At 40.8% G+C, this 17,219-nt stretch overlaps 1 protein-coding gene across 3 annotated transcripts in view; it reads right to left on the reverse strand.

Moving 5' to 3' along the window:
• Positions 1-17,219, reverse strand: part of STON2 (stonin 2) — a 140,616-nt gene that overhangs the window by 101,642 nt on the left and 21,755 nt on the right. For 2 of the 3 annotated variants that reach the window (XM_061181144.1, XM_061181146.1), the window contains exons 2-3: positions 6,286-6,566; positions 4,183-4,467 (exon numbers count right to left, since the gene is read on the reverse strand). In XM_061181144.1, the coding sequence (XP_061037127.1) occupies positions 4,183-4,467; positions 6,286-6,373 (373 nt within the window). In that variant the 5' untranslated portion in view covers positions 6,374-6,566. The remainder of the gene's footprint in view (positions 1-4,182; positions 4,468-6,285; positions 6,567-17,219) is intronic. The other variant, XM_061181147.1, reaches the window with a different exon arrangement.

Consider the following 17,219-nt stretch of genomic DNA (forward strand, 5'->3'; position numbering starts at 1 on the left):
TTTTAAATACAATATTTAAAAAATATAAAATCAGCAAACTGTGGCCCACAGGCTAGCTACCTATTTTTGTACATAGAGTTTTACTGGAACCAGGGCTAGGATTAGGGTGCAGTGTGGCAGTCATGCAGGTGTTGGTTGAATTTCGTCTTTAAAATACTGATATTTTGTTCATCAAGGGTTTTTTTTTTTTTTGCATTGTTTTGACTTCTCAAATAACTTTTAAATAATTTTGATTTTTAAATTTAATTTTTAAATTAAAATATTTTTCAAACCCAGTTTTTTTCAAGATAGCCACCATTTTTCTTCAAGACAACCATTATATCTTGGTATGGAACACAAGTGTTTTATGCATATTTCCCAATTTCTCACAGAAAATATTGAAAAGGTGTACTTAAGAATCTAGATTTAGGGCTTCCCTGGTGGCACAGTGGTTAAGAATCCACCTGCCAATGCAGGGGACACGGGTTCGAGCCCTGGTCCGGGAAGATCCCACACGCTGCGGAGCAACTAAGCCCGTGTGCCACAACTACTGAGCCTGCTCTCTAGAGCCTGCGAGCCACAACTACTGAAGCCCGCATGCCTAGAGTCCGTGCTCTGCAACAAGAGAAGCCACCGCAATGAGAAGCCCGCGCACCGCAACGAAGAGTAGCCCCGGCTCGCCGCAACTAGAGAAAGCCCACACGCAGCAACAAAGACCCAACGCAGCCAAAAATAAATAAATAAATTTATTTTAAAAAAAAGGAATCCAGATTTAATAAAATTAATAACCTTTACTACTTTATGAAGGATATTATGAGAAATTGACTTTTTTTTTTACTATGTGTACACAGTGGCCATAAGTTTTACTTGCCATTACTTTTATACCATTAATGCAAATGCCAATACAGTAAAAAAGACCAAAAAAATCTTAGAATTATTATGAAAATACTTTTGGTCCCACACACCCCTTGAGAGGGTCTTGGGAAACTCCAGAGATCTACAGACCACACTTTGAAAGCTGCTGCCTTAAAGGATAAGGTTTTAATGATTTAAAGGTTAAAACCATTAAAGGTCAAAACCATTATCAAAAACAAGCTAAAATCCTCAGTCAGATGGGGGCAACATAATTATGACTAACTCCAAAGTTAGTTTTGCAAAAATAAGTGGTGAAGAGTTAAAGCAAATTGAGCCATCTGTCATGTAAACAGTTCTAAGCAATTAGGAGATCTTTGAAACTAAAGGTAAGGTATGAACAATATGTAAAAGAATCTGAATGCCTTGAATATAATCAGTGATCTGAAAGCAGGGCCATTTTAGGGCAACCCATCCCTCACCTCCTCTGCCTCCGGGGAATGAGGAAGCAGAGGAAACTATAGCAATAGCAGGAAGATCAAGGCAAACATACCACACACAGCATCCCTAGGCTGTTCAAAGATCCTGGGGCCAGTCTGCCTGGTAGTAAAGCTCTCTCCTGCCACTTCCTAGCATACAACTGTGGGCAAATTCCCAAACCACTATCTGTCTCAGTCTTCTCATGCGTAATATGAATATAATATTAAATATACCTTCCTCATATGATCATTGTAGAGAGTTCATGAGACGACGTAAAGCACTGAGCACAGTGTCTGAGAAAGTAAATATTTAGTGAATGTATCTTACTAAAAACAAGCATACTTCTGTACTGATTCATTGCCCTGTGTTCAGTAACTTTCCCTCAAATGCACAAATGCTTAATTAGCCCACTGTCTTACTTGTGTTAGGTGTTCAGTAAAGGTTACGTCCTCCCTTCAGCCAGACTGGGAAGCCTGTCTGGACCTGTCATTCATCCATGCTGCTTTGAGTGTCATGGCTTTCTCACCAACAATTCACTGAGAAATCTGATGCTTAAATGTGAAAAAGTGTATCAATGTGCAAATTGTTATGTAGAAATGGAAATGTTTGTTATATAGTAGAATTATGCTTTATATTTTCTTAAAATTATTTTTATTGATGTTGAAAACACATTTGAAAAACAAAGGAATTGTTTTTAAACATCAAAACTAGCAAAACATTTAACCCACCAACAGAAAAACATCAACCTGGCTTTGCTAAGAGGTCTCTGTGGTAGACAAAATAATGCTCCCCTACAAAGATGTCCACATCCTAATCCCCAGAACCTGTGAATATGTCCTTTTACATGGCAAAAGAGATTTTGCAGATGTGATTCAGTTAAAAACCTTGAGATGGGGAAACTGTCCTGGATTATCCTTGTGGGCCCAGTGTAATCACAAGGGTCCTTAAAAATGGAAGAGGAAATAGACATTTCACCAAAGAAGACATACAGATGGTCAAGAGGCACATGAAAAGATGCTCAACATCACTAATTATCAGAGAAATGCAAATCAAAACTACAATGAGGTATCACCTCACACCAGTCAGAATGGCCATTATCAAAAAATCTACAAACAATAAATGCTGGAGAGGGTGTGGAGAAAAGGGAACCCTCTTGCACTGTTGGTGGGAATGTAAATTGATACAACCACTATGGAGAACAGTATGGAGGTTCCTTAAAAAACTAAAAATAGAACTACCATATGACCCAGCAATCCCACTCCTGGGCATATACCCTGAGAAAATCATAATTCAAAAAGAGACATGTATCACAATGTTCATTGCAGCACTATTTACAATAGCCAGGTCATGGAAGCAACCTAAATGTCCATCAACAGATGAATGGGTAAAGATGTGGCACATATATACAATGGAATATTACTCAGCCATAAAAAGAAACGAAATTGAGTTATTTGTAGTGAGGTGGATAGACCTAGAGTCTGTCATACAGAGTGAAGTAAGTCAGAAAGAGAAAAACAAATACCGTATGCTAACGCATATATATGGAATCTAAAAAAAAAAAAAAAAATGGTACTGATGAACCTAGTGGCAGGCAGGGCAGGAATAAAGATGTAGACATAGAGAACGGACTTGAGGACACAGTGGGGGAGGGGGAAGCTGGGACGAAGTGAGACAGTGGCATGGACTTATATATACTACCAAATGTAAAATAGATAGCTGTGGGAAGCAGCTACATAGCACAGGGAGATCAGCTGGGTGCTTTGGGACGACCTAGAGGGGTGGGAGGGAAGCTCAAGAGGGAGGAGATATGGGGATGTATGTGTGCATGTGGCTGATTCACTTTGTTGTGTGACAGAGGCTAGTGCAGTCTTGTGAAGCAGTTATACTCCAATAAAGATTAAAAAAAAAGAAAAAACGGAAGAGGAAAGCAGAAGTCAGGCAGGGGAAGATTTGAATATAGAAGAAAGGCATAGAGAGATGCAACATTGCTGGCTTTGGAGACTGAGGAAGAGGCCACATGTCAAGAAATATGGGCAGCCTCTAGAAGCTAGAAAGGGCAAGGACACAGATTCTCCCCTAGAGCCTCCTGAAAGGAATGCAGACCCACCAACACCTTGATTTTAGCTCAGTGACACCCATGTCGGACTTCTGAACTACAGAATTGTAAGATAATAAAGTTGTGTTGGTTAAGCCACTAAGTTTGTAGTAATTTGTTACAGCAGCAAATAGAAAACTAATACAATCCCAAAGGTTATCCCAATCACCCTTGGTATGCTTCAGTGCACAATAAAATGAGTAGCCAGGTCACCAGGCTGGGAACTAATCATTCCCCTGGCTTCACTCAGCTTCCCAGTGCAGCTTCCGGCCATTTAAATGCCACAAAGTAAGAGACTGACCATTAATGACAGTCCCCACTCCTGAAGATTTGGATTCTAAAGGTCTGGGACACAAGAACATCTCCGTATAACTGGTGACTCTATTAGAAATGGTTGGTGGTCCACACTTTGAGAGACATTCATTTTACTCACAAGGAGCTTACAATTTAGGTGCTAAGTAAACAGAATTCCAGTCCATAACAGATGAATAAATATGCATACTTCCAAAGAGAAATTAACAGCCAGGGCAAGGGTAAAAGGCTGGAAATGGCCCAGAACACATAAATCCTTCCACATGCTTATGTTAATAAAAAACGTGTGTCATAGAATTAAGCCAGATGAGATCTCTGTCTGCTCTCTCCTATGTGGCCAGTGCTTCAGGGCTCTGGAACAGGCAGAACAGAATGCTGGCAGCCCTGCAGACCTCTCATGACAAAGCATCCCTGGTGAGCACAGACCTCAGACAGAACCCTTCCCAGCGCCCCACCTGTCCTACCTGCCCCACCTGCTTTTGTATGAGGTGGTAATGTGCTGGCCCAGGGTGTGTCATCTTCAAACTGAACCCAGCTGCTGATGGCTGAAGCCAGGTCAGGTGGAGGCTGCCCAGGGCTCAGGGGAGGGGAGGCCGCTTCAGAGATGAGGCCCATCTTTTCAGAAGAGTCATCGTGCTCCGAGGGGGAAAGGTCCTGAGAGCCTCCATCCACCACACGGTTCTCCCCGGAAGAGCTCTCGGACTGGTCTGAGGAAGACGATGGTCCTGGGAGGTGCTCTTCAGTGCCCCCTGAAACAGATACCAGAAACTGCCATCACATCACGCGAGGAAGGCCACTCTTCAGAACTGTCTCGTGGAGGAAAAACAAAGGACAGGCAAGCAGTGATCAAAGGACTCACCATTACAGGGTGTGAGGGCAGAAAAACAGCCATGCCCACCTGTCTCTATGCTAAAACAGTGTTTACCTTAAAATGTATAAAAACTATACCCTAGGGTGTCCATAGCAGTCTCCATGCAGGCTGAGACTGGGAGTCTTGTTCACTATTCTTATCCTACCATCTACTCCAGTGCTTAGGGGTCACAAACAAAATTCCTACAGAGGCCAAGCAACAGATAGAATTAGGTTGAATTAGAAAAGTGAAAGGCAATGGGGAATGGTGGAGACTGTGGCTCAACAGGAGAGCTTCTGTCTGGACTAAAAACATTCAAATTCAAACTCTGCGCAGTCCAAACAACACACATCTGCGGGCCACCATGTGCAAACCCTGCACTAATGACCAGCTGAATATGGCACAGAGCTTCCTCTAGCTTTTGTATCACTGCATTGGTCCTGGAACATTTAATAGCCTTCAAAAATTTGTTTTTAAATAACAGAACTAGATCCCAATTGTGGTGGTGATTACACAAATCTATACATGTGTTAAAATTCATCAACTGTAGACCAAAAATGGTCAATTTTACTGTATGAAAATGTTTAAAAAATAAAAGTACTGCTGTGAAACTCCTTTCTCCCATCACTAGCCAAACAAACAGGTCTACCTGAATGTAATTATTTAGATAAGCGCTGTCCTAAAAAAGTAAAAGGTGGGCCACAGATGAATTTTAAATTTTCTAGTAGCCACATTTTAAAACTAAAAAGAAACAGGCGCAACTACTTTTAATAATATGTATTTCAACTCAGCATGTTGAAAATGGGTAATATCAACATGTAATTGATAAAAAACTGTTAATAAAACATTTAACTTCTACTAGGTCCTCGAAATTCAGTGTGGATATTTCACATTTATAGCGCATCTCAATTCAGACTAGCCACATTTCAAAGACTCGATAGCCACGTGGCTACCGTATTGGACAGCACACCTGTAAACTCACACTTTCCAGGTGCTGTAAATGAAGTTGGGACGATTTCAGGCGGCAGTAGCAGCGGCCGTGGAACAGAAGCAGCTGATGTGGTTCTGTAAATAGCTCCCACATCCCACCTTGACCTTCATCCCTGAGCACCGTTCCCCAGAAGTCAATCTAGCCACCTTCATCATGATCACGAGTGACAATCATGAGCTCTTTCCATGTGCCAGTCACTGCTGTAAGCACTTCACATGTTAATTCAGTTAATCCTCACAACCACCCTGAGGTAGGTACTGTGATTACCCGTACTGCACAGATGAACAACCACCCAGGGAGGTTAAATCAATTATCCACCCAAGGACACATCACTCATCCATAATGGAGCCAGGATTTGAGCCCAAGGGATCTGGCTCCAGCACCTGTCACTCTTGACAATTATGCTTTAAAAATTGAGACAATCCGAATTGCTGTTGGGAATAATAACCAAAAAGACCGAGCATAAAGTACTTTGGAAATAGGAAGTTAATGTTCATTGGAAGAGAGCAGCCAATACTTTTGGTGTTTCCAGGTCCTTGTTTGGGGCCCTAGGTCCTAAGATGCTTCCTCCAGGCTTCTAAGTGGAAGAATCTGGACCTGAAGAAAGTGACAAACTGGCTCTGTTTTCCATATCAAGATCCCCCCAAAAGAATGATCAAATAGAAGCCATACCAAGCAGGTGTGGTTCTTTGTTAATCTTTTCACTTAGGCCATGGAAGTTCTTACCCTCAGAAGGGACAGAAAAGGGTGGCTCCTCATTGAAGGAGACCCACTCCGACTGGTGGGTAGCGATCACATGGTCCAAGGTCGTCATGCTAGGAAGGTGCTGGTCATCTTCACACTGCTGGCCTCAGGCAGACCCCAGAGCAATGCCTGGGGTGGGGTGGGGGTCTGGTAGCACAGTGGACTTGGGCCTGGGGTCTGTTATGGCGGTCTTGCGGAGAGTGGCGCTCAGAACATAGACAGATTAGCCTCTCTTGCCTTTGGTTAATCTGCCAAGTGGAAATCTGTTTAAAAAATAAAAATTAAATGGGATAACCATCACATTATAACCAATCCACACAGGTCTTGAGCTTTCTACACTGCCCACTAGGAGGTCTGGGTCGTTTCCAACCTATTTACCTTTCTCTATCCCTGTCTTGCCTTCACTTCTCTTACAGAAATATCTGCTTTTAGCATCAAGATCTCTGTATGTGCCTTCACATCAGACATAAATAATCACGCAGATTTTAGCAATTAGATTCTCCAATTTTCCCAATTACTGTATTTTGGAAATACTTTTATCTATAAGGCCATCATTGTAGAACAAATATTAAAATTTTTCAAAGTGCTTTCACTTTCCTTTACCAGATGGCAAAATAAAAGCATGTTCTTTCCTATTAAATCAGTGTGGTTTGTTGCCTTAGGCAGGTAGCTCTTTGCAAGCCTGATTTAAATCTTTGGCAGAAACCCAACCATCTCCAGATGGTATCTCCAAGCATGATTTACCAATCAAGAAAAACAGAAATGGAGTCATCTTATTCATTTGGAGTAAGTGGGTAGGGCATATTTACTTTAGTGGAAAATGTGAGTTAAAGAAACACATTTTCACTCTAGGACAGTTTGAATTAGTATGTAAAAGTCTAGTCTTTACTCACATTGCAATTATGTTCCATGTAAGGATACTTAATAGACTCATAATATTGCTTGTACAGTTAATGTCTTTTTACAACTGGAACCTAACTCTTGATCTTATAATGAATTAGTAAAATCTGAATTAATGCAAAATTAATGTTTCCACATAAAAGCCACTATCCACCTTGAACAGTATCAGTTCTTATTAACTGAATACTCACAATATTCACTTTAGTCTAGAATAATTTAACTTATGGCCTTCTAGCTGGTGCACAATAAAAAGAAAACATTGGAATTTTACTATAGGTTATTATCTGCAGTAAATAATCTATGCTAACGATAATGAAAATAGAAACATTTAATAGCTTTTGCTTTTTTGGTACTTAAAACAATTAGTTTTGTTGCATGATACTTCCTAAAAATAAGTAATGTTTCCTACAGAATCTATAATTTTCAGAAACCTATTTTCATACCATACTTTGATTGAATAGCCATTGTAGTTGGGTAAGTAGTATTATAATTCTTTCACAGAGGAAGAAATCTGGGCTGAGAGAAGTTAAATGACTTATCCAACACTTTTGCTGTTTCGAAGCCTTTGTTTGGTGCCCTAAGATTCTAAGATGTTTCTCCCAAGTTTCTAAGTGGAAGAATTCACACATCCTAGGATAGTGACAAATGGACTCTTTTTATCCCACAGTAAGAGACCACCAAAAAAATGATCAAGTAGAGGTCATAACAAGCAGGTGTGTTAGATGCACCAAGCTAGGACGTAATAGATGCAACACTTGAGCCCAGGTCTTCTGATGCCGAAACACTCTAATCTTTGGGTCATAGCCACAAAGAAAAATACTAGAGAATATATATACACTACCACCAACTAAAGTACTTTACAGACATTAATGACAATGGAACCATAATGAAATGATCGGTGAAACTCCTCACTGGAAATCTGCCAGGGAATCCAAGCTGCACGCAGAATGGAAAGTCCAGAAACCTCTCTCCCAAGTTCCTCTCCTAAGATCCTTACCAATCACAGGACCAGACACGTGCTAACAGCCTGGAGAGTGAGTGCTCCAAACCAGATCTCACCAGAGAACCGGGCAGGGCCCACGGACCCAAAGAGCTGATTCCAGTGGGCTTCTCCCATTAAGCCTTTCTCAAGCCCGTCAAATGTTAGCATCACTCAATGTGGCAATGGCTGCAGGCCAAGATAAGACAGTAAAATTGAAGAGTCAGATTCCCCCTCTCCCAACAACAGCAGCGTGCAAACCAGGTCCAACAACCACCACAAAGCCACAATACTACAAGTCCATGTGCTGACATTTGCAGCATCATAGCTCAGTGGGGAAAACATCCTGCCCATCCCATGATGATGAATCCAGCGAAATTCACGGATGAGTGTGGGTGGATGAGGGGAAGGGGAAGGAGAGAAGGAAAAGAGTGAAAATAATGGAGAAAATATCTAGAAATTTTAGAGCTCCTAGATTTTAAAGACCAGTAGTCTAGCTCTCAAGTTTTACAGATGGGGAAAAAAACAAACAAAAAAACCAAGGCCTAAGGAAACCAGGCATAGTAACAACAGAGATTGAAATGGGCTCGGGAGTTCCACTGCCTGGATTTGAGTACTGTACGGTCTTTAAGCCTCAGCTCACCCCTCTGCAGCGAAACTCATGTCATAATTTTAAGGATTAAATAACATACACCAAGTGCTTAGTACTGGGACTGAAAAACCTTATGTAACAATGATGATGATCATAGCAGGTGAGCTTACAGAGGGCTTACTGTGTGCCAGGCCCCAATCCAAGCTCTTTATAAATGTCAACTATGGCCGTCGCTACTGTAGGTAAATGACTCACACAAAGGTACACTGCTTGCTAGTTGAAGTCTTGGGACCAGAATACAAATTTCACAAAACCACTCCATTTCTGTCACTTACACATTCTGATTTTAGTGATTTCCCTTTTCAGTGCTTTTTAGAGCAGTTCTCCCAGATGCTAAGCAGAGTCAAGCACTCAACTTCCTCTTTATAGATGCAAGCGCTTTCTGGCTGAGGAACCAAGACTACTACTCAGAAGTATGAACAAAAGAAGAGCCCCCAAGATTTATCTACCCTTCCTCAACTTGTCCATCCCAGATCCAGACATGGCTGGTTACAGACCATGAAAAGTCTCAAGAAAGGCTGGGGGAACAAATTTATCACCGGGAACCCCCTATCATAACCCTGTGAAATGGATTCTAGGTATTTGCCATGAAACAGCTATATCCAGTGAACCCTGAGATGCCTGACCTTGAGCAGCGCTGGGCGAGCAGCTGGAAGCCCTCAGAGGAACCTGATCGTTGTGAGGCTACGTTCACACTGGAATTGGTTTCTCTGTAAAAACCTCACCCCATTTTTAGAACATGAATCATAAAGTGAGGCTTAGAATCACCACAAACGAGCAGTGACTCACTATCAGCAGCAGTGCTGACCAAGAGACACTAAAAATCTCACTAAAGTCTCTGGGCTGCCATTCCAGAGAGAAGCTTCTTCCTCAGCTTCCCTTACACGCTAAAATGGGGGGGGGGGGTGGAGAATGCAGTTGACTGATGAGATGGGAGTCTGAGAAATAGTTCTGGCTTATGCCAATCTTCTAATATGCATTCAGGAGCCCTAGGTGTCCAGAAACGTATCTGGCACCCTTGGGATATTGAGCGATCAAGCAGCTCGCAATCTAGCTGTGGAGATGAAGATGCTCAGAATAGCAAACACAACAAATCTGGGAATAACTGCCTGCTGGAAGACACACCAGAAAAGCCGTGACAGTTTGCTCACAGATCTGCAAGGGCTGGAACCATAATGGACCAAGCAGGTTTTCGGATTTGAAGGACATCCTTGGTTCTGAACCACTGGAAGGGAAGAGTAAGGACATCCTTGGGACAGGGGTTAATTTAAGTGACAATTAAGAATCAGACCTTCACGGGACTTGTTTCTGGACCAGTAAAGAGGTCAGTCTGATGACTGCTGAGGTATCTACTGGGGAAATGTGGGGAGAATGGACTGATGGACCTTAACAGCTGAGGAGAAGAGTTCAGGGGGAAATGGGAAGTTGGTGAAAGTCTACGAGCAGACAGTGACCCAAGAGATGTGCTTATGGGAGATGAACATTCCTCAGACTGTACTGAGCAGGAATTTGGTGATGGAAGCTATCAGCCACAACAGGACCCTAATGTGTCGCACAGAGCCAGGGGCCAGCATCATCAGGAACATGTACTGGGTACCCTGTGCTGGACCCATTCTAGGGCCTGACAGTACAGGGAAGACCGAGACAGCATCACTAGCCTCTAGTAGCTTACAGTAGAATGCAGGGAGGTATGACAGTGACATAATAACACAATAGGCTCTTTAACCTATTGTGACAAGTTAGCCATCAAAACAATGACAGCAACCTTATAGAGAGTTAGGGTGTTAAGAGACTACTGAGGGCTTGAGCAGTAGGTGGTCATGAGCTGCATCTTAAATGGGAAGTGAGGGCGCTGAGAAAATGAGCAGAGGGGCAAAGGCATTCGAGGAAGAAGAAGCAGAAATGGCATGTCTAGTTCACAGTGAGTTACGCTCTGTTTATCTGAAGAGGGTGGGAGTGAGTTGAGTGCACTGGAAAAGGAGGGGTTGGGACAGTGACAGTTCTCAATTTTGGAATAAGTTGGAACTCTTGAAACTACCCTTTCCGTTCCCACAGCCATTGCCTTGGTTCAGCCCCTCAATGTCTCTCATTCAGACAATTACTAGTCTATTACCTCTCTCCCTGCCTTCAGCATTATCCCCTCTAACCTATTATCCAAACTATTATGCCAGCGTGGTCTGCTTAAAACCTGAAAATGCCCATGCCACAGCTCTGCTTAAAAAGTCCTCAGTGGGGCTTCCCTGGTGGTGCAGTGGTTGAGAGTCTGCCTGCCAATGCGGGGGACACGGGTTCGAGCCCTGGTCTGGGAAGATCCCACATGCCGCGGAGCAACTAGGCCCGTGAGCCACAACTACTGAGCCTGCGCGTCTGGAGCCTGTGCTCCGCAACAAGAGAGGCCGCGATAGTGAGAGGCCCGCGCACCGTGATGAAGAGTGGCCCCCGCTTGCCACGACTAGAGAAAGCCCTCGCCAAAAAAAAAAAAAAAAAAAAAAAAAGTCCTCAGTGGCTCCTTTCCTCCTATGTTAGCCAGAGTCAGTTTTTGTTGTTTGCAATGAAGAACTCTGATACACGGTACTCTTCCTTGACTCCCACTAATCCCACTTGTTCCTTATCCCCCATGTCTTCTGTATGCTGGTAGTATCTTACCTACACTCATTTACCAAATGATAATGAACCTGTTTGCTAATATGGCTATCATGTCAATTAGTCTGTGAGCTTCCTGAGGAAAGGGACTGGATTTTGTTCTTGTGGATATCTCAAACTCTTTGACTAGGGTCTGGCATTTAGTAAATGTTTATTGAGTAAATAGCTGAATGAATGAATGAAAGAATAGACAAATTAACTTGTTTTACCACATAGTAGGTAGCTTCCTCAGGTCTTCTGAGCTGGCAAATGTTTTAGAAAGGTTAATTTAAACACTATGTAGGACTTTCCTGGTGGCGCAGTGGTTAAGAATCCGCTTGCCAATGCAAGGGACACAGGTTTGAGCCCTGGTCCAGGAAGATCCCACATGCCGCGGAGCAACTAAGCCCATGCGCCACAACTACTGAGCCTGCACTCTAGAGCCCGTGGGCCACAACTACTGAAGCCCACATGCCTAGAGCCCGTGCTCTGCAACAGGAGAAGCCACCGCAATGAGAAGCCCGCACACCACAACAAAGAGTAGCCCCCACTCGCCGCAACTAGAGAAAGCCCACGGGCAGCAACGAAGACCCAACGCAGCCAAAAATAAATAAACAAAATAAATAAATTTTTTTAAAAATAAAAAATAAACAAACACTATGTATAAGATAGCCTGGGAAACAACCTGGATACAGGGCAACTTGTCCATTCCCCTTTCTCTTTGATCTAAAACTGTGTTATTCAATTCCAACAGCAGCCACTAGACACAGGTAACTATTGAAATGTGGTTAGTCCAAACTGAGTTGTTCTTTAACTGTAAAATACACACCAGATTTCAAAAAGCATAAAAATGTGTAAAATATCTGTCTAATAATTTTTATACTGATTACATGTTAAAATGGTAATATTTGTATATACTGGGTTAAATAAAATGTATTGTTAAAATTAATTTTACCTGTTTCTTCTAAAATTTTTCAATGGGGCCATTAGAAAATTTAAAACAATACATATGTGGCTTGTACTATATTTCTATTGGACAGCATTGCTCTAAAAGAGTCACTCTTTATTTAATCCTTGTTTTTGTAGGATATTTTGCATTAGACATAGAATTTGAGGTTGACTTTTTTTTTCTTCAGTATCTTGTCTTTTTGTCCCTATTGTTTCTGGTGAGGAGTTGGTTGTAATTCTTATTTCGCTGTTATATCTTTTCTCTCTGTCTTTCAAGATTTTATCTTTGGTTTTTAGCAATTAACTATGGTATGTCTAGATGTGGTTTTCTTATAACTCATCCTACGTGAAGTCTGTGTAATATCTTGAATTTGTTTGTCAGTATTTTCATTAAATTTGGGAAAATTCAGCCACTATTTCTTTTTTTTTTTTTTTTTTTTTTTTTTTTTTTTTTTTTAATTTTTTGGCCGCACTGTGCAGCATGTGGGATCTTAGTTCCTTGACCAGGGATCAAACCCGTGCCCCCTGCATTGGGAGCACGGAGTCTTAACCACTGGACCACCAGGGAAGTCCCCACTATTTCTTAAAATATGTTTTTCTCTATCTCTTCTCCTATTGATCTGTCTTCAAGTTCATTGATTCTATCTTCTGTCATCTTCGTTCTCCTCTTAAGCTCATCCTGTGAATTTTTCATCTCAATTATTCAACTTTTTCATTCTAAGATATTCATTAGATTCTTTTATAGTTTCTATTTCTCTGCTGAGATGCCTTTATATTCACTCATTCTGACAATATTTTCCTTTAGTTCTTTGAACATATTTATAATAGTTTCTTTAAAAGCTTTGTCTGCCAAATCCAACAACGGGACCATTTGGGGATTAGTTTCTATTGAGTTTTTTTTTTTTTTTTTTTACTATGGGTAATATTTTCCTGTTTCTTTGCATACCTAACAATTGTTGAGGATACATGAAGACATTCTAGATTTGATCTTCCTCTGCAGAGTGGATTTTTGCCAGAAGTCAAACTGTCTGCTCACCTTGATCTTGCATAGGCTTGCATAAGCTTGGTCTTCCACTTTGTTGGATGAATCTTTGTAAAGTCAAAGATGTTCCCCAACATCCTCTAACTACTGCAGGACTCAACTTCCAAACTCAATTTCCCTTGCAATTTTTCTTGACAGCACTTGGCTCTAAGCTTTTTTAGGGTAGATTTTAAAGTAGGCCTTACTCTAGGGCAAGTGTTGGCAAACTATAGCAATGAACCAAGTCTGGCCCTCTGACTTTTTTTGTTAAAAAAAAAGTGACATTGGAATAAAACCATGCTCATTCATTTACATGTTGTCTTTGGACGCTTTTGCTCTACAATAGCAGAGTTGAGTAGTTGTGAGAAATATTGAATGGCTCACAGGGCTTAAAATAATTACCATCTAGCCCTTTATTTAAAAAAAAAAAAAAAATTTACCAACCCTGCTTGAAAGCATAGACTTTTGCCCCTAAGACACAGATTTTCTGTGTCTTTTCTGGATGCTTGGGATATTATTAAGGTGTTAAAAAGGTTTTTCCACTGTTTCTGGGCTGGACCACCAGTGTCCCTCAGTATCAGCTGCTTGACCTTTAGTATCTCTGTCCAATTCTCAACCCTGGAGCCGCCATTTTTGATAAATCTCATATAGCTTCGATCTGTTCACGTGCACTCTAGCCTGGCCAAGGACTCCCTGGGTATACCCAGAGAGTGTACCCAGGGAGTCCTGTTCCCCCCAGCCCTATGCAACCCTCTCCTCTCTAGTGCACTGCCCTGTGGATTCTAGCTGCTTCAATTGCCCCAAACTCAGATCTGTGTTTCCTTAGTTCAGCAAAACTGCTATGCTCAGCCGAACCTCTAAGCATACTATGCTGCAGTCAGGAAACTCTCCCCTGGAAGACAGCCAAGGTGACCGTCGGGCTCACCTCATGAGTTTTCCTTCACTCAGGATGGAAATATTGTGCTTTCTGTTGACCAGTACCTGAAAACAGTTACCTGATACATTTTGCCTGGTTTTGTGGTTGTTTACTGCAGAAGGACCAGTTTGTTAACCAGTTACAGCAAGAATTGAAAGTCCTCCCCTGAAACATTCCTTACTGACTTGTGTTCATTTTTAAAAAAAGAAAAAGAGACTAGATCATCTAAATTAGGGTGATTTTATACTGATATCCTGGAAATATTAATAAGAAGTTTTACAGAACTTTTATAAATCATATGAGAAGGAAAGGAGGGTTTCATATAGCCATATGGATTAAATCTATCCCTTCAGAGCTGGGACAATGTTCTATTTTGTTAGGTTAGCTATGCTATATAATATAAAATAATTCTTGCTTGGTTAGAGGTTATTTAAATCTGAGAATTTAGTGATCTTCCTTCTATATCTCTTTGTCATATGTATTCAACTAGACAGTTACTTTAAAAATCTCTGCATCCACTTGTTGGGTTTTGAGGTTACTGGCAAATGCTATCCAGCCAGCTATCAGGGGTTTATGCAAATACATCTTAAACTAGATCCTGGTGCCAATTCCAAACTCCAAAGTAAAGCCTCAAATTTTTCCTGATCAAGGAAAAGCAACTAAAGGTCAAAAGGAAAACTGGGAAGAAAGGAAGAATGGGAAAAAATAAGACTGTGTGAATTCTTTGTATTTCTTTAGAACTTTCTTCTAAAATAAGACATTCAACAAAGTTACACTGAGCATCTACTAAGCACTCAGAATTGTGCTCAGTACAGTCATACCAAATAATATCCAGCATGGTTTTACACTCTGCAGCCTCTGTCAGAGTGGGCTACAGAAATCACAAAAGTTTAGTCAGGAAGTTAAAGTAACAATGTTGCTTGCTTCATGATTCTCAGAATAAGCAGAAGCCCGGAAGGCCTGATTACCCTGTGACAAAGACCTAAATCAGATTAAGGACTTGGAACACTGCTTCTTTTCCTTCTTCTTCAAAATTCTTTTCCTTTGTGAGAGAACAGAGTTCATGTTAACAGAACCTGAACAGAGTTCACTGGAGAACACACACACACACACACACACACACACACACACACATTAATTAACAGGTGCCTTGATGTTCTTAAAAGGGAAAAATAGAATGGCCCTGGTTGTTTGTTCTTCCTATTTTGTCACCATTTTTTCTTTCATTCTTTCATTTAAATATTTATTTTTTTAAAAATAAAAAGAGACTGATCCCTCTTCTTCCATTGGAAATTGGTGAATAGAATGAATACCCCAGTCTCAAGTCACGCATATAGGAGAAAGAACTCCAGAAGGAACATATGTCATATTTCAACTATAGTCAGTATGTATCTATGACTCTCCATAGACTCACTCACCCCTATTTCTCTCTTTCAATCATATACACCATAATCCCCCATCCCCAGATGTCTGTTTTTGCCCCATCTAAAGTCATATTATTTGTGTGTGTGTGTGTATACACAAAAACATATATACAAATACATACACATATACATACATATATGTGTACATGCATACATGTATATATATCCCAAGGTTATAATTATAAATATTCTAGCATGTGATTTTTCTTCAAAATAAACAATCTTGATGGCTGTGCTACCCACAACTTCATGGCTCCACATTCAGAGTCAAGGATCTATGTCACACTTGACTTGCAAAACAGGTTGCCTCTGATCTTGGTGCATTCCTGAGGCAGTGACCCGGAATGACATCCCTAGGTAGCTGAACAGTATGTCACATTCAGTGAATGACCCTGGTAGGAGGTCAATCTTTAAAGTTTGTGGAATACTTTCTAGCACCTTGAACTCTTAGAAGATGGCTTACTCCATCTTGTAAACTCATCTCAGCTTACTTCGGTTTTACATCTGGAATAGAGATACTAATATCTCCCTGTATGAAAGTAAGAAGTTGGTGTGGATAATTTCCTTTCATCTATATTTTAGATGTTCTATCATGAGACTGTCAGTTTCCTAGGAGTCTATAGGAGTATTGTGGGTCCCAATGGCCATATTTCCTAAGCATAACGCTAAAACTTTCCAAGAAGCTTAACAAAATATTGTTATTATATTTCTTTGAAGCTGTCATAGATTGTATACTGCATCTAATTTCAGAGATTATAAAATATTAAAAATTGTATATATACATACATATATTTCTTAGAATCCATGAAATACATTCTTATTTTTATACCAAATACTTACCCAAAACCACAATTAGTATATATTTCCAGGATGAAAAGAAACTCATAGATAATTTCAATCCATTTTTATAATAACACTGAGATAAGTAAAGCAGAAATTTCTCTCACTTGATAGATAAGGGAACTGGCTCATAGAGGTTGCTTGACTAGTCTAAGGTCACACAGCTAACCATGACAGAGGTGGGACAGGATTACAAGTCTCTTGACTCTAAATTCTGCATTTTTTCCACTATACCACATTCTACCTTCCAGAAAACAGGTATAACAGATATGTTAGCTACATCATCAACATCCATTTCCTCTTATCATCCAGCACTGGAGGATAGGTCATTATTGGTTGAGCCAATCACAATAATTCCTATTCCTGCTTTCCCAGCCTCCCTTGAACCTATGGGTGGTCACTTGGCTAAGTTCTGGCCAATGAGACATAAATGGAAGTATGGTCAGAAATAAAGCTCTGAGAAGTGTTTTTTATCTTTGTTCTGTTTTGCATTCCCAATGAAGATAACAGATATTACTCATGCTGTCCTAATCCTACTCATGTTCTCTTTTTTCCTGCCTTGAATACAGTCATGATGGCTGGCTGGAGCTACTATAACCACAAGGAAAGGCTAA

The sequence above is a fragment of the Eubalaena glacialis genome, chromosome 2 (genome assembly GCF_028564815.1).
Source record: "Eubalaena glacialis isolate mEubGla1 chromosome 2, mEubGla1.1.hap2.+ XY, whole genome shotgun sequence".
In the NCBI taxonomy this organism is placed as follows: domain Eukaryota; kingdom Metazoa; phylum Chordata; class Mammalia; order Artiodactyla; family Balaenidae; genus Eubalaena; species Eubalaena glacialis.